At 58.8% G+C, this 16,418-nt stretch overlaps 1 protein-coding gene across 10 annotated transcripts; it reads right to left on the bottom strand.

The window, feature by feature from the left end:
* Nucleotides 1-2,354: 2,354 nt before the first annotated feature.
* DPF1 (double PHD fingers 1) lies at nt 2,355-14,233 on the bottom strand. Of its 10 annotated transcripts, none has more exons than XM_037819666.1 (12): nt 14,123-14,233; nt 9,167-9,327; nt 8,984-9,091; nt 7,700-7,827; nt 7,351-7,440; nt 6,874-6,952; nt 6,542-6,673; nt 5,590-5,640; nt 5,379-5,498; nt 4,292-4,404; nt 3,612-3,735; nt 2,355-3,476 (listed from the first exon to the last, which is right to left on the bottom strand). In XM_037819666.1, exons 1-12 carry the CDS (start codon nt 14,152-14,154, stop codon nt 3,406-3,408), a joined length of 1,209 nt encoding a protein of 402 aa, XP_037675594.1. In that variant the 5' UTR covers nt 14,155-14,233; the 3' UTR covers nt 2,355-3,405. The 10 variants fall into 10 exon arrangements, with proteins under 10 accessions (XP_037675594.1, XP_037675596.1, XP_037675588.1 ...); XM_037819668.1 differs by having other exon boundaries at nt 3,624-3,705; XM_037819660.1 differs by lacking the exon at nt 14,123-14,233 and adding an exon at nt 10,732-10,842.
* Between the last annotated feature and the right edge of the window lie 2,185 nt (nt 14,234-16,418).

The raw sequence follows: 16,418 nt of genomic DNA, 5'->3' as shown, positions 1-16,418 counted from the left end.
CTCCTGTGCTCATAGCTGGGTGGCTGCCTGAGTCACTGGCTAGAGGGTGGAGTCCCTCAGGGCCGCTTCCTGCCCCCTTTTCCCAAACACCCTCAGCCCCTGCACACACACACACAACTCACACACACTCACTGCTCCCTAGAAACCAGGGAACACCAGCCTTGCAGACTTTTTCCTTGGAACCTAAATAACAGAAACCCAACACTCTTCCTACTGGTAGATGTCCTTAAGTGAAAAAGAGTGAGATTCTACCTCAGAAGTCATTCACCAGAGGCCCGAAAGCCAGCTAGGCCCAAAGAGTTGCGTGTCTGTTTTAGGAACAGCAGTTAACTTTTGAAAAATCTGAGAATGTTCAGAAAGAAAGCAGGATTTCCAACTCGGTAGATCTGGAAGCTCTGGGTTTCTGTCCTTAGCAGCAACACTCTGAACTAGGGGACATCCTCCTCCTTGGCCTGGTCCCTCACACAAACTCTGCTCCTCGCCTCACCCTCCAGGACCCTCCTGGTTGCCTTTGTTTCCCGCTTCTCTCCGTACTGGTGGAAGGAGGCCTCCCTCTGCCAGTCTTCCGGTTGGTAGTGGGCAGTAGAAAGCAGCCCCTGCTTCCAGGCAGGAGGAAGCACTGCACGGGCTTCCCCTCCACTTTGCCCATCTCAGGACCTGAGAGCACAAAGTGGCTTAGAAAGACACCAGCACACACACACCGGTGACTGTGTGACTGGCCTGGTGAATACTTGCAGTTGGACCTAAGAAGCAGAATCAAACTGATTTTCCTAATCAGGCAATTCCACATGCTAATCCCAACGCACGGCCTCTTACGCAAAGTCAAGATCTGGTTCCTTGTGGCTGGGTGGGAGTGATAGCTCAACCTCTTTGCACAGGACTGGCCAGTTTGCTGGGTCTTTCCAACCACCACCAACCCCTCACTCAGTGCGTCCATCTCTGAACTAAACCCTGATGCTTTTCTGGCTCAGACACTGCCCCCCTCAAAAAGAAATCTGTTTCCACAAGGGGTGGGCATTGCTTCCAAAGGAGAAGGGCACCCATCCCCATGTCTCCTAAAAAGTCTAGAGTTCTGCAGACACCCTCCCTCCCTGTCTCCTCCATGGCTGAGGCCCTGTCCTCAACCCCAGTGCTGTGCGGCCCAGCCCTCCCCTCACCAACACCCCCAAGGGGGAAGATGTGGGGAGGGAAAGTGTGGAACAAGCTGTTCTCACATCCTCTCCTGGCGGCTGTGAAATACGACAGCGTCTTCCAGCACCCACAACTCACAGGCACGCCAGGCGCCAGCCTCACCTGAACTGCAGCCTGCTCGCCCCTGCCCGTCTCGCCCCAGTTTCCAACCTCCTCTGCCCCACCCCTCTCCCCGACAGGTGCCCCCTGGGCCCTCCCCCATCCTCCTCACCCAGCCTGAGTCCTTTTTGTACCTTTGACTCCCTCCAGATTTCTGTTGTCCCCTAAATTCTGTGTCCTTCTCTCCCCTGAAGTCCATGTCTCCTCATCTTTCTGTACCTTTGCCTGTCCCTAGATCTTAACTCTTTATAGCTCCATCTCCAAACGTGCCTCTCCACTTTTTCTCTTTCTTCCTCTCCCCTAATTTGTTTCTGGTTCTCCATCTCCGCTTACCAGATATCCCCCTTCTGGTTCTCTCCCTAACCGCGTCTCTCCGGATCTCTTTCTGTCTCCAAATCCCTCCTGACTCTCCCTGCTGTGTTTGCTATTTATTTATTATTACTTTCTTTCTTCTCCCTCACTGAATCCTCATCCCTCTTCTGTCCTCTCCTCTCCCTTGGCTCTCTTCCCCATAATTCCTGTGCCTCTCGTGTTCCTCCGGATTTCTTTCCTCCTCTGCTCTCATTTCTGTTCTTTGCACAGACCTGTGACTCGCATCTCTTTCCCTTTGCCCAGCTCTGTCTCGGCTCTTCACCCTGCACCCCTGACCTCCCTGTGTCTGTGTTTCCTCCTTCGCTCTCCCTTGCCCCTCCCCCACCACGCTTCACCCCACCTGCGGCACGGGGACCCCCACGTGATGCCTGGGCCTGGGATGAGCTGCTCCTGCGGCCCTGCGCCCCGCCCTGGCCCCGGAGGCGGGTGGAGCCGGCGGCGCCTTCCCCTCCCTTCCCCCCGCTCCAGCCCCGCCCCTCCCCGCGCCCCCGCAGCCGCCGCGGCCCGTTGCCAGGGCAACCACAGCTGGCTGGGCGGGAGCCCCACCCCCCTTCCCGGGCGGGGGGAGGAGCCGGGACAAAGCCGGGAACTGGGGGGGGCTCCAGCTGTTCTCAGGTCCTCTCCCCCAGTGAGGCCCCCCCGCCTCCCCTCTCCGTGACGCCCCCACACCAGCCTGCAGAAGGAGGCAGTCGTGGGCAGAGGGCTCAGGCCCAGTTTAATACACAGAACAAGTTAATTCACAGCAGAGGCAGGCAGTAAAGGAGACTCGTCTACGAGAGGGGCACGCCTGCGACTGGGGGAGACCCCCCAACCCACCACCTCCCCCACTTGCGGTCTCAATTTCCCTTTTTTTAAAAACCCGAACAACAAACACACACAGCCACAAGAAACAACCACGCCCCCTCGCTACCGCCAAAATGGCCAGCGAGGGTGGCAGGGGCACCCCGGCCTGGCCGGGTGGGGGACGGGGAGGACGATGCGTCCATTGCGGAGTCTGTGCTTCTCATTCCAGCAGGCGCTGGGCAGGGGCCCGCCTTGCCCCACCGGCCCGGCAGGCACCGGAGTGGGCGCGGGGGTGGGGGAGGGGTGGGGAACGGAGTTCCAAATCCATGGTTCACGTCATGCAGGATCCACGGTGGGCACTGAGAGGGGGCGAGGGAGGGGGCCCCACGCCCACCTGCCCTGGCACGTGGGAGGAAGGGTGCCCACCTTGGGCAGGGAGCTGGGAACCGAGCTGGGACAGCTGCAACGCCAGGAGCTGGGAGGTGGGGGCGGGGCAGCCAGGCAGGAAGTTGGCAGAGACCCGTGCCCAGTGGGTGCTCTTGGCAGCGCCCCTCCACCCAGCCAGGCCTTATAGGACTCTTTGTATATATTAATTTCTTTTTTTTTTTTTTTTTGACTTTTTGTCTTTTTCTTTAGAAAAAGGCTCTGCCCATGCCCCTGGCTGGCATCTACCCCCTGTGCCCGCCCAGAGGCGGGGTATGGCTTTAAGGGGAGCAGAAGTCCTGGTGCCCATTTGCCAAGGGATGGGGAGGGAGAAAAGATGTGGGAGGAGCCCTGCTGGGCCCACCAACCCACAGGGCAAACATTCCACTTGCACGGAGGGGGGCGGCCCAGCCCCCTGCCCGGCTTCACCCCCTCCCCCTCCCACTGTGGGGCGTTAAGGTGGGGGAGAGTTGAGGGGGCTCGTAGAGGCAGGTGGGCGCGCACCACCCCAGAGGTCCAGGCGAGCAGGAGCCAGGCCTAGGTGAGGGTGATGTAGGCCGAGGCCTTTTCTTTCAGGTGCCGAAGACAGAGGTGACAACTCCAGCTCCCTGTGGGGGCGGCCACAGAACGGGGAGTTAGGCCCAGGTTCGGGGGGGCTTCCCCGCTCCCTCCCATCCAGAGAACAGGGGCTTCAACAGCAGGAAGACAACTTTCCATGCCCTCCGGCTGCCCATCGTGCCCACCTCTTCTCTCACCTTCCGGAGGCTCCGCCATGGGGGGACTTAGGCAGTACATGTGGTAACCCCGATCGCAGTCATCACAAAACAGCAGCTGGTCCTGGGGGGTGAGACCCGCCCAGCTGGCACCCTGGGGGCACGGGCACCAGAAACCGGGGTGGGGGGCTGGGGGAGGTGGTCCCTTCCAAGAGAAAGGGCTTTGGGAAGGTCTTTGCATTATGGATTCATTGTAAAACCCTGCTTGGGCCAAGCAAAAACACCCCTGAGGACTGTCAATCTGCAACTTGCAGTCTGGGATTGATAAGATTCTGTGGATGCTTAAAATGACACTAAAGTCATCGTTAGTGATACCAGGTCTGGAAGTAGCTGGCGTGTGTTCAAATCCCAGCCGTACCATTTCCCTAACTGGTGACCACGGGCAGGAAGTTTCCCCCCTCTGAGCTCAGTTTCTCCTCCGTGAAGTGGGAGCAAGGGCACCTACCTCAGTGGGTGCCTGGGAGGTTGAGAGAGATGAGTTTAAAGTGCCAGACTCAATTAATGACACCAGTGATGACAATACATGTGACTAGTGTTCACCAGGGAGGGCCTCCGGGGAAAGGATTTAGGCTGGACTGGCAATGGCAAAGGTGCCACTGGGGAGGCCTGGGGGAGGGAGTCATGTCCCAGGGAGGCAGAAGGGCACTCACGTCGTTCTCCGACGTGCCACACAGGCTGCAGGACTTGCATTCGATGCACTGCCAGCGGTAGGTCCTCACAGCCGCCGTCATGTTCACCGTGAACTGTAAACACGAGGGGTGTCCTGGGGGCCGAGGGGGACAGGGATGCGTTCAGGGAGGGGGAGGCATCGAGGAGAAATGGCTCAGCCCCCACCCGCTGAGCTTCTGTGGGCCACCGCCTGACCCACACCTCAAGTCCACAAGGCCACGGCCACGCTGCTGTCAGTGCCGGCAACCGTAACTGCAGCACCACAGCCACCACTGTCTCCTACCCAGACACCATGGCAACCCCACACTGCGCTCCCCAGAATACCATGGCAACCGCATTCTATTACCCACAGTGCCGTGGCAACCCCGCGGTACCAGCCACAGGACGGTGGCAGCCACATTCTGTTACCAGCGGGCCGAGGCAGCCACATTCCATTACCCACAACAGAACGGCAGAGTCTGTTAACCACAGTAACGTGGCAACCACAGTCTCCCAGCCACGATGCCATGGCAACCACCTTCCATGATGGGTCCCCCACACCTTGGTCTCGGCGAACGAACTGCTCCCAACGACCCTGTGTAGTGCCATTCCACGAGTCACGCCGCCGGCCCAGGGCAGAGACACCCGCGGGCCCCTGCCCACGGTGCCGTAACAGCGGCCTTCCATGGCTACCCGATTGCCATGACAACCACAATTCATTACCCCACCACACTGAGGCAACCAGTCGATCACCCACAATTCCACCAGGAGAAACCACAGTCTCCTAAGCACAGTTCTCTGGCAAGCACGTTGTGTTCCCCACAGTGCCCTGGCGGCAGCAAGCCGCTCCCCACGCAACGCCAGCAACCACCCCTCGCCACTCCTGACACCGTGATAAGCTTCCTGCGATACCACGGCACTCGGACACCAGTGCCCCCGACACCCTGACACCCCCAATCCATTATTCCCGGAGCCTCGCAGACCCCGCTCAGTTTCCCACAATGCCTCAGCAATCGAGGGCTCCGGTGATCCACGGTCCTTATTTCCCTCCCAGCTCCCCGGAAACCTCAGGTGTGTGGGGGGCATCACCTGATCGCCCACAGTCGGCACAGGAGATGAGGTCCTCGGGACACCCTGTCTTCTTGGAGCCACCCAAGCAGAAGTCACAGTAGCCGTTGGGGATGACAGTGCCGTCGGGTGCCTTCTTGGCTGAAAGACAGCAGGCAGGGGTTGGCATGGCCGGACGGGGCGCTCAGCCGAAGGTCGCTGCAGAAGGAGGGGCGGAGGGAGCCATCCCTACCTGTGTGTTTCCTCTGTGCCTCGGGGACCCAGGCCAATTCTTTGTAAAACTCTGGGGGTAGGGAGGGACAGAGAGAGGGGCTCTCACCACAGGCAAGCTCCACCCTGCCCCCAGCCTCAGCCCCAGGGTGGACCCGTTGGTCCAGGCATGGAGAGGGTGGGGAGAGGAGAGTAGCTACCCCAGGCTGTGGCCAGGAACAAAAGAGAGTTTGGGAGGGGGGCACATAATTCCTAGCAGTGTCTCCCCAACTGTTTGAGAAGGACAACTGGCGTTCCCTCTTAGGTAAACACCTGGCAAATACAGCTCTAAGAAGAGCCCCCTGCCTCCCAGCTCATACACACCTCTGCCCGACAGCCCCCCGCATCTAAGCCCAAACTCCATCAAAACTCTGTAGATAGTGGCCATGATTTGGTATGGAAACAGACATTTGGAAGGAAAATTCTGAACACAAAATGGGTGTGGTGGGGGTGGGATGCAGGCTGGCCCTCTCTCTCTAAGAGATGGGAGGGAAAGCAGGGGTGTCCACTGGCTGAGGCCCCTCCCTCCCCCATCCCTCGGCTGTCAGGGTTGGCATGGGATTGGCACGGGCAGACACTGAGGGCTCCCAGGCCACAGCCCCTGCCCCTTGGTCAAAGCTCAGCAGAGGAGGGAGAAAGGGAAGCAGGGAGGGAGGGGAGCCATCTATCACACACACACACACACCCCACTCCCCAAGCTCTTATTGAAACAATAAATCAGACCCAGAAATATTACGCCCGGCCGGGAGCACGGGAGAGATGGTTGGTTGCCATGGCAACCTGAGAGCCAGCATCCCCACAGTCGGTGGGGGGAGGGGACCACCGAGCTGGAGAGTTTCCAGAAATGTCTTACATGCAAGGCCCCCACCCACCCTGGCTCCTCAGCCCCCACTGCCAGGCCCCTTCCCCACCTCCCACCTGGCCTGCCTGCTCACGTTTATGGTTGTTTTTCCGGTGGAAGGGCAGGGCGTGGCGCTCGGTGTTCTCCTCCCCCTCCTCCTCAGCCAGGTGGGTGTGGGTGTAGTGGTAGCTGAGTCCCGGCCGGTTCTTATACCGTTTCCCACAGACTGGAGAGCGGGGAGGGCCGGTCAGCCCCTCCCAGCCCTCGCCACCTCCACCCTGGCCTCCGGGATCGCACCTCCACCCGCCTCTGCCAGAGGCTGGAGCTTGCCCCCTCCCGGGTCCAGAACAGGAGGGAGGGAGAGGAGGGCGAGTTCTCCGGGACACCCTCCCCTCTCTCTCTATCCCCCGCTTCAGAAGGACTCACTATCACAGACATACGGCTTGTCTCGGTCCTCCAGGGAAGCGGTATCCTGGCGTTTCCGGAGACCCCCGATGCCATATGCCTGGGGGCAAAGTCGGGAGTGAAGGGCCAAGAAAGGGAGGGAATGGAAAGTTTTCATCATTTGGGCTTGGAGGTTAAATTGCAGCCCTGCCGCTTCCTAGCAGCAGGGTCTGGAGCAACACCCGTCGCCTCTCTGAGCCTGTTTCCTCATCTGTAGCACAGGCGTGAAGATCTTTCTAACCCACTATGCACTCTCTGGTTTGCAAATGGCTTAACATACCTGAGCCTCAGTTTCCCCTAACCCTATCTGTGAAATGGATATAAAATCCCCTACCCCTTAGGGCTGCTCTGGGGATTAAATGAGGTCCACGTGGAGGGTGGGGATGGACCATTGTACGTGCTCAGTAAATGGGATCTGTTAACAGAGGGGAGCTGATGGGAGAAGCCTCCAGGTGATACCTTTCCTTTGGCTCTGTTCTTCCTCCTGGGAATGTCATCCTCCAAGTCTTCCACCTCGAGCTCGTGTGGAAACTCCAGCAGCTGCTGTTTCTGGGCACAGGAGGAGAGAGACTGGGGTTTAGAAAGCAGTTGGGGACACTGTCCTGCTTTGGGGGGACTCTGCAGCAGAGCTGGAGCCTCGGGGTAGGAGGGCAGGTCAGGAAGTCTTCCAAAAAGAGGACAGAGATTTGGGATGTCCCTAAGGAGCCACAAGAGGTTTCAGAGCAGGATTTTGGGGAGGGGTCATGGACTGGGCAGCAGGGGTGGGAGAAGGATCCTGCCACTGGGACCCCCTGGGGTGTCGTCCTACCTGACAGTCCATAATGGTCTCCTCCTCCTTCAGCTCAATCTTCTTCTCCCCTGTCTCAGCACACAGGAGAGCTTCAAGGACCGGCCCTTCGGGGAGGCCACCCTCCTTCTTCAGGGGCGCCTCACAGTCTGGGGACAGGGCCACGGGAGGTCAGGGGGAGAATCGTCCCCAGAGGACCCCTCACACTGCCGCAGCAGGGGGAGCATGCTTCTTTCGGGAGGGGAGGAAGAGGCTTTCCCACACTCAACCAGCAGTGGAAGCAGATTCCGCCACACACCGGGAAAGAGGCCCAGACCCCGGGGAAGGGACAGGCGGACTCTCAGAGCCACTCAGAGCCACGTGGGGAAATAGACACTCAAATAGGATGCACAGGGACGTTCATGGGGGAGACACAGGCAGCCTGTCTGAGACGGCTGGACCCACAAAGGGAGAGGCACAACCGGACCCTCAGGTCCACCCAGACACTTGGAAGAGATAAAACCAGACACCTAGAGACACCCTTAGATGCCCAGAAAGAGAATCCGTCCCACCCTCAGATACACCCAGACCCCATGGGGAAGACACAGCCGGGCCCAAGGATACACCTGGACAGGGGAAGAGAAAAAGCCAGTCACGCCAATAACCCTAGACGCGTCCAAGAAGTGATAAGGCCAGACACTCTGATGGATGAGACTCACAAGCAGAATCCACATGCCCCAGCCATTAACAGGAAGAGAGTCTCCCAGACACCCCAATATACAGGCACACTCAGGGAGAGAAGCCCTGGGCACTCTGACAGCCCAGGGGAAATAAACCTTCTAATGCACCTGGTGACACCTGAAAAGAGGTGCCAACACTGATGAACTCAGCTACAAACGGAGAGTTACAACCAGACATTCTGATACACCCCAATGCACCCAGCAGGAGATCCAGTCACCCCGCCACATCCAGACACACCCAGGGAGATATGTAGCCGGACACACTCAGGCACCTTCAGGAAGGGCTAGAGCCAGGCATCAGATGCTTCCCAGCTCACAGCCAGAAACAACACACCTAGACACACGTGGTGATAGATACCACGGAGCCCTTGAATACACCCAGGCCCACTGGGGGAGCGATACAATCAGAAGCTCAGCCATTCAGCGAAAACTGTACTCTCGGGAATATGCCCAGATACACATGGACAGACACCCAGCCTGCCAGTCTCTAGAAGGGAGACAAAGCAGGAGGCTCAGACACACACGAAGATCAGAGCACACGGAGATCAGAGCACACGCTGTGGCACGAGGACACAGTTGCACCCACCGATCTTGTACTCGCAGGGCCGGAGTCTGGGGTCCTCCAGGATGTTCAGTCTCCGTTTCTTCCTCCAGCAGCGGGCAGGGTACGTGTAGATCTGTCCCGGGGCCAGACCTGGAGTGAGAAGGGCGGTAAGAAGGCAGCCGAGAAGCCGCGGCCCCGCCCCGCCCCCGCCCCCCCGGCGGGTACCCGGCCCGCGGTGCGTCTTCTCCATCCAGATGTAGCAGTTGTTCTGGGCCACGCCGGTCTGCGAGTCGAGGAAGGGCAGGCGCAGGCTGCGCTCGGCGCACAGGCGGGCGTTGTAGCTGCGGCAGTGCTCGATGGCCTCGCGGTAGAAGTCCTCGCCTAGGCTGCGGGGCGGGAGAGCGGGCGCGCGGCTGTCAGCAAGGGCAGGTGCGCCTGGTGGCGCAGCACCCCTCCTCCAGCCCGGTCCGCCCGGGCTCAGGGGTGGGGGCACCCATCCCTCCTACTTCGCCTCTCTCCTCCTTGCCCCTCCCGGACCCAGAGTGGAGGGAGGGAACAGGGCCCAGGGGTCAAGGGGTCCCCAACATAGGACTCAAGGAGGCCTCCAACTAAGTAGATAACACACAATATAGAAACAGACAAAAACGCACCAGGACCATTCCAAAGATAGCACAAATAAATCACACATAGTCACACAGGATTCACACACAAAGAGAGACACATCCCAAGACTCACAAAGGAGAAACAGAGAAATCTCACACATATTCACACACACACCACACATCTGAAAAACACAAATATTCCAAATCACATACTGTTGAAACAGATAGATCACACAAATATCCATGCACAAACATTCACCACATAATCAAACATACACAATACAAACAAATCACCCACTCAGGAATCACACAAAGACACACAATATGGAAACACCTATCACAACACACACACACACACACACACCCAGAAACACACACAGATACACAAATGTCAAAAAGACAACAGTAGAAAGAAATCATCCACATATGCACTTACACATATATCCAAAGACACAACACAAGCAAATCACACACACCATATCCAGACACATAATACAAAGAAATCACACAGAGTCACACAGGATCCACACACACACTCACAAAGACACACAACATAAAAACCAGTATCTCAAATAACAGATATCCAAACTCACAAAGATACACACATATACAATCTATAGCACTGAAACAGACAAATCCATCCATCTTCACATGAAAATCTACACACAAATACACATATAACTACACATCCAAAGACAAGGCAGAGAACAGACAAATCATGCATAGTTCCAGAGGTCATGTACACATACTCAAAGAACCAAATATCCAAAGGTAGCTGGTGTAGAATAAAATAAATCACACACATATCCTCACAATTAAATTAAAAACACACACGCAAATAAGTCACACACTCTGCATTCCAAGACAAAGGTAGTGTGGACTTCACTCGAGTTTACTAAGGACCCCAACCCCCAGGCCACTTCACCCTCTCCGGGACCCCTGCTGGGCAGGGATGACGACCCCCTCCCCAAGGAGGACTCCGAGACCCCCAACCCCCCACCCCGCCAGGAGCCTCGCGACGGACACCTTCTGGCCAGAGACACACAGTCACACGCGCACCCCCGCGCAGCCCCGCACCCGGTGACAGCCCCCCAGACACCACAACGGCCCCACCCCCGGCTGCCACACACACACACACGCCCGCGCAGACCCGCCCGCGCGCTCCCCCCGCCCGCCGGCCCGCACCACCTCAGGGGGCCGGGGATGACTGTGGCCATCTTGCTCCCCGGGTCCTGCCCCCAGCAGGTCCCCGCCGGGTCGGTCCTCCCAGCGTTCGGGCGGGCGCCGAAGCAGCTCATCCATTCATTCCCGGGGGCGGGAGGACGGGGGCCCTCAGCCAATCACCGCGGCGGGGCGGGCCGGCCCGGGCCATGCTGGGAGTGGTAGTCCCAGGCCTGGGGGCCGGGCGGACCCGGAGGCCGGGGGAGACCCGGGGAACTGCAGGGGAGCGACGAGGCGGGGCCAGGGGAGAGCGCACCGTCGCTCACACACGATCCCGCGTCCCCACATCCTAGACGCACGTGCATACACTCACACAGGCACACCTGGACTCACCCACACCCACACCCTGCAGTGTTCACACACATTCGTCCATACACTCGCAGATGCCCACCCGGACACAAACACGCTCACATAGACCCCCACCCACACCCCTTCACATACTCACAGATGCACTCACATTTACTCACACGCACACTTCAGTCCCAAGAGACTTAGAGTCTCTCACCCACCCCACATCCCCCCAGTCCCTACCCTACTTGGGACGGTCTCTGCCCCAGCCACGCTCCCAGTCGCCCCACCCTGCTCAACCCCTTCCACCAGCCTGACAACAGCCATGCTGGTTAGGTGTTGCAGCCACATCTGGGTTCAAATCCTGACTCTGCCACTTGCTGGCCAGGGCAAGTGACTCTACCTTTTTAGGCCTCAGTTTCCTCATGTGTAAAATGGGGATGATGCCTCATTGGATTATTGTGAGGATTAAGTGAGTAAATATGAGTAAAGTGTTTTAAAGGTGCCGACACATAGTAAGTGCACAATAAACTCATTCATTCCACAAAGGATCTGATATGCACTGAGGTAAAATGGCTAACTCTACTTAGAATGCATACTGCCCTGCACATGGTCGATGCTCGATAACAATTTGTTGAATGACTACTGAGCACTAAGTGCCAGGCTCAGTGCCCTACAGGCGTGACATTGAATCCCGATAGCAGCCTTTTGGGGGGTACGATTCTTATCACCGTTTTCCAGGTGGTGAGGACTCAGAGCACAGGAAGGTGAGGTACCTACCCCCTTCTCTCTTCCACTGTCACCCACACAGACGCCACCCTAAGGGACACCCCCAGAGAGTGAGCTGACCCACTGGGTCATGCACACTCACCCCATCTCTCCACACCCACAGCTCCTGAGCCTTCCTGGTCCAGAGTTTGTGTCCAGGTTTGAGGGAATACATGGATGGAGAGTCTCATTTATGCCCACAAATGCCCTCCTCGGCCAGGGATGAGTCAATGAGGGACACTGGCACCCCACCCCCAAGCTCACTATGCCCCTGCGGTACCCACGCCATGTCTCACCCCTGCCGACCCACTGGCTCCACTCACAGGGAGCTCTTGCCACCTTCCTCTCTCACCTGCTTCCACCTTCAAAGTCCCCAACACACCCTCTTACACTTGATCTCTACACCAGTCGCCTCCCACACTCCGGCTCACTCCTGCCCCACCCCGGAACCCTCGCGGATACCACCACGAGCTACCACCGCTAAGCCTGTGTAGTCAGGGTCAGACTGTGAACTCAGTGCTTTACAAATGTCTCCTTATTTAAGCCTCATAATAGCCGCATGAGGTCAAAAGAACTATTATTACCCCCAATTCTCAGATGGTAAACTGAGGCTCAGAAGGAAAAGAAAATTAGTGGCTTGAGCTGGGGTTTGAATGTAGAGCTCCCAAGGGATCCATTCTCACATTCTCTCAGGAGCAGGGGAGCCCCTACCATCACCCCTGCAGAGCAAAGAGGCCTGCTGACACTCCCACCCCCCTCACCCCGGGTCTCCAGGACCCTGCAGTGGACTGCCCCTCAGTGAGGGGTACCCCAACACCTGTAGATCCAGCCCGCCTCACAGGAACCCCCTTTCCCAGCCACTCTGAGGGTCTCCCTCATAGAAGCATCTGTGTGTGTGTGTGTGCCCCACTGAGGGTGAGAGAGAAGCAGAAGGGGTGTCACCATCACACACCACTTGCCGTGGACTCGGACCCCATACACTCCCCCTCCAAGCCCTCCCTCAAAGCCACAAGTGTCAGCCCGTAAGCCCCCGCCCCCGGCACACACACCCCTGTCCCAATCCCTCCCAATTCCCCACCCCCACCCCCACCCCCGCCCGCAGACGCCAGAAATGACTGGGGTCCTTTGGTCCAGCCACCAGGCACGACCCTTCGCTTCGCGGGGTCGCTCCCTCTCCCCTCCTCCCGCGGCACCCGGCACTCGCGGCTCAAGGTCAAGGCAGCGAGCGCACCGGCTGGGGGGGGGGGGGGAGGTCGGCCCGGCCCCTTTGTGCGGCGGCGCCGCCGCTCGCCCTCCGCCTCCTCCCCCGGGCCCGGCGGCAGGGGGAGGGGAGCGCCGCGCTCGCCTGCCGGCCAGAGAGGGCGGGAGCGGCCGCGCGCCTGTCACTCGGAGCCGCTGTCACGGCCTGGGGAAGGCGGTGGGGGAGAGCCCGGACCCCGCAGTCCAGCTCTCGACGAGGGAGCGAGGCAGAGATGGAGAGAAAGGGAAGGAAAGAAGTGGATAGAGCGGGGGTGGCAGGGAGCGAAGGAGCTAGGCTGGGACCCGGGCATCCTGGCTCCCAGCCACGGGGCCCAGGTGGAAGCTAATGCTCCGACAGGGAGAAAGGGAGGGAATCCCCGGAGGATGAGGGCGCTCCCAGCACCCCTTCCAGAGGCATCCGGTCCCCAGGAGGATGAGAGATGCTCTGGTTAAAGGTATCTGGTCCGGGGCTGGGAGCGGAGTGGGATCCTACGGTCTAAGACGACAGTGGTGTCTGGGGCCAAAGCTGGAGACCCGAGGAGGCACAAGGGGAGACAGCAGGGGTATATATGTAACCGGGACGCCCGACGTCTCAGCTCCCACCCTGCAGATGCGCGGGCGCGGGTCCCCAGAAAAAGAGGGCAGAAAGAGAGAAAGGTGTCTGGCTGAGGGGAAAGACGATGGTGGGGACCGCGAGACCGAGGCAGGGCCCCAGGCGTCGGTGCTCCCCGCCATATGCGGGGGCAGGCCCGACGCCCCCAATGAGACAGAGGAGAGGGAAGCCCCAACCCCCCTGGGTGGGGAAACTCGGCCTCTGCCGTCCCCCCCCAGCCCGCGCCACATTCCTTCATTGACAGCGACAAAGAAGAGGAGCCCCCGCGGTCCTGGAGGGGCTCTCTCCCCCAACCCTAGGAGGTGATAGGGGGTGGTGGGCCCCCAGGACGAGAGGGTGCGCTGGGCGTCCCCATTCAACTACCAGCTGCGCGCTGCTTCCCCTCCCCAGCGAGGCGGGGGGAGGGCTCCTGGGTGTGTTCGGGGTCGGGGGGCCCGCGGAGACACTCACGACTTGAGCGGGTTCTGAATGGCGGTGGCCATGGCCCGCTCGGCGGGGCCGCCTCCGGCTCGGGGCGCCGCTGCAGCCGTGCGCTGGCCCAGCCCGGCCTGCGCCGCCCGCTCTGCCGCCCAGCGCGCTACGATTTCATTCATTCTTGGGGCTGCGGCGCGAGCCGAGCGGGGCGGGTCGGGGGCGGGGCCCGGCCAATCCCCGCGCCTTCCGGCGCACGACGGGTCGTGGAGTCTAGGGGCGCGCAGCGGGGCCCGGGGGCGCCCCTGCAGGGACTACACGTCCCAGGGGGCGCCGGGAGGACCGCGCGCCCATTGGCTGCTGGGGATGCAGGGCGGGGCGGGGCGCGCCCCAGAGCATCCTTGCACCCTCCCTGGGGGTGCTCCCTTCCCAGCTCTCGCTCCCCACCTTCCAGGCAACTCGGGCGTGGGAGCAGATGGTCCCCGAGTTCTGGGCCTCTCCAGGGTTTGTGGGTGACCGCAGGCTCTGTCGTGTATGCTGCCTGTGCAGGCTTGTCCGGGTGTCTCTTCTGAGTAAGCCAGCGTGCGAACAAGCACATGTACTGAGCGCTATGTGCCAGGCACTCTTCTAGATGCCGAGATACAGCAATGACCAACAGACAGAGTCGCTGGCCTCAAGTCGCTGATATTCTAGTGGAGAAAGATAATTCAAGAAAGTGAATAGGCAAGATCATTTCAGAGAGTGAAAAGTGCTATGAAGAAAAGAAAATAGGTTGATTCGAGAGGGCTGGCCTCGCTGAGGAGGTGACGATTGAACAGAGACCTGAGAAAGTGCCAACCATGCAGATAAGAGGGGAAGCATGTGCAGGCACAGGGATCATCAAGTGCAAAGGCCGTGGTGTGGGGACATGCTTAGCATGTTCAGAGATCAGCAAGAAGGCTAGGGTGGCTGGAGCACGGTGAGCAAGGGGGAGATGAGTTTGGGAAGTGAGCACGGACCCAGATCATGTAGGGCCTTGTCGGTTGTTATTTGAAAAATGGATTTGGTTCAAAGAGCAATCAATCATCCTTGACTCTTCTTTTCAAACACACCAAGTCATCAGCAAATCCTGTTACCTCTACATTCACAGGATGGATCCAGGATCCACCTACCCCTCTCCCCTTCATGGCTCCTCCTCTGGTCCTGTTCTCCATCGTCTCCTATCTGGACTATTGCAGCAGCTCCATTATTGGTGTCTGCCCTGTCCCCCTAAATCTGCTATCCCCACAATAGCCAGTACGAGCTATCCAAAACGTGTGTCATATCATGGCACTCTCCAACTCAATATCTCTGGTGGCTTCTTTCACAATTAAACTAAAATGCCAGGTCCTTACCAGGCCCTCCAGGCTCTACTCCATCCTCCAAACCCCCACCCCATTTCTGATCTCCTCTCTCTCCTTCCTCCCTTTAGCTAACATTGCTCCAGCCACACTGGTCTCCTCCTATCCCTGGAACATTCTAGGCTGTTTCAGCCACAAGCCCTTTGCACTTGCTGTTCCTTCTGCCTAAAATGCTTTTCCCTCAGATACCTGCCCAGCCCATCCGTCACTTTAGTCAGGTCTCTGCTTAGATGTCACCTCCTCAGAAACCACCCCAACCAAAACAGCATCCCCGGAAACTCTGTCTCCTTAATTATCGTATTTTTCCTCCAAACACTGTCATCATATCGTTTATCTATTTAGTGATTTGGTTTATTGTCAGCTCTATGAGGGTGGGGATTGTTGTTCGGCCACTGCTGTCTCCCCAGTGTCCAGAGCAGGGCCCGATGATAGTAGGGGCTTAATAAATATTTGTCAAATAAATAAAGGAAACAGTTAGTCACTAGGCCCGTGTCCCCCTCCCAGTGTCCAGCCCTGAGGTGTGCAGTCAGTGGGAGAGAGAGCAGGGCGGGCCCCAGGCTGTGCCCCCCACACACGGGGACTTGGACAAGCCAAAGGGGGTGGGGAGCCTCGATCAAGGAGAACCTCCCAACAGAGGGGCTGGGGCTGACGCTCAAGAGACGAGGGAGAGGGTAAGGGGCACCTTCGCTCATTCCTAGAGTCTTATGGAGCCCAGGTCTACGGGGACACGTGGGGGACGCAGCAGAGATGGAGGCAGCCCCAGGCTCTGCCCTAAGCTCACAGCCCAGCGCGGTGACTGACCTATCCTCAGTGACAGCCGAGAATGATCAGGGCTGGCATGGGAAAACTCAGAGCAGAGTCATCAGGTGTGACGAAGAAAGCACGGGCAGAGGCGGCAGTTTCAATGGGAAGGGGAAGCAGAGGCAGAGGGGTCGGGGCCAGGATGGGGGAAGCCC

The sequence above is a fragment of the Choloepus didactylus genome, chromosome 27, assembly GCF_015220235.1.
Source record: "Choloepus didactylus isolate mChoDid1 chromosome 27, mChoDid1.pri, whole genome shotgun sequence".
In the NCBI taxonomy this organism is placed as follows: Eukaryota; Metazoa; Chordata; class Mammalia; order Pilosa; family Megalonychidae; genus Choloepus; species Choloepus didactylus.
The sequence above is the reverse complement of the archived record's forward strand: the minus strand, read 5'-3'. Positions and strand labels throughout refer to the sequence as shown.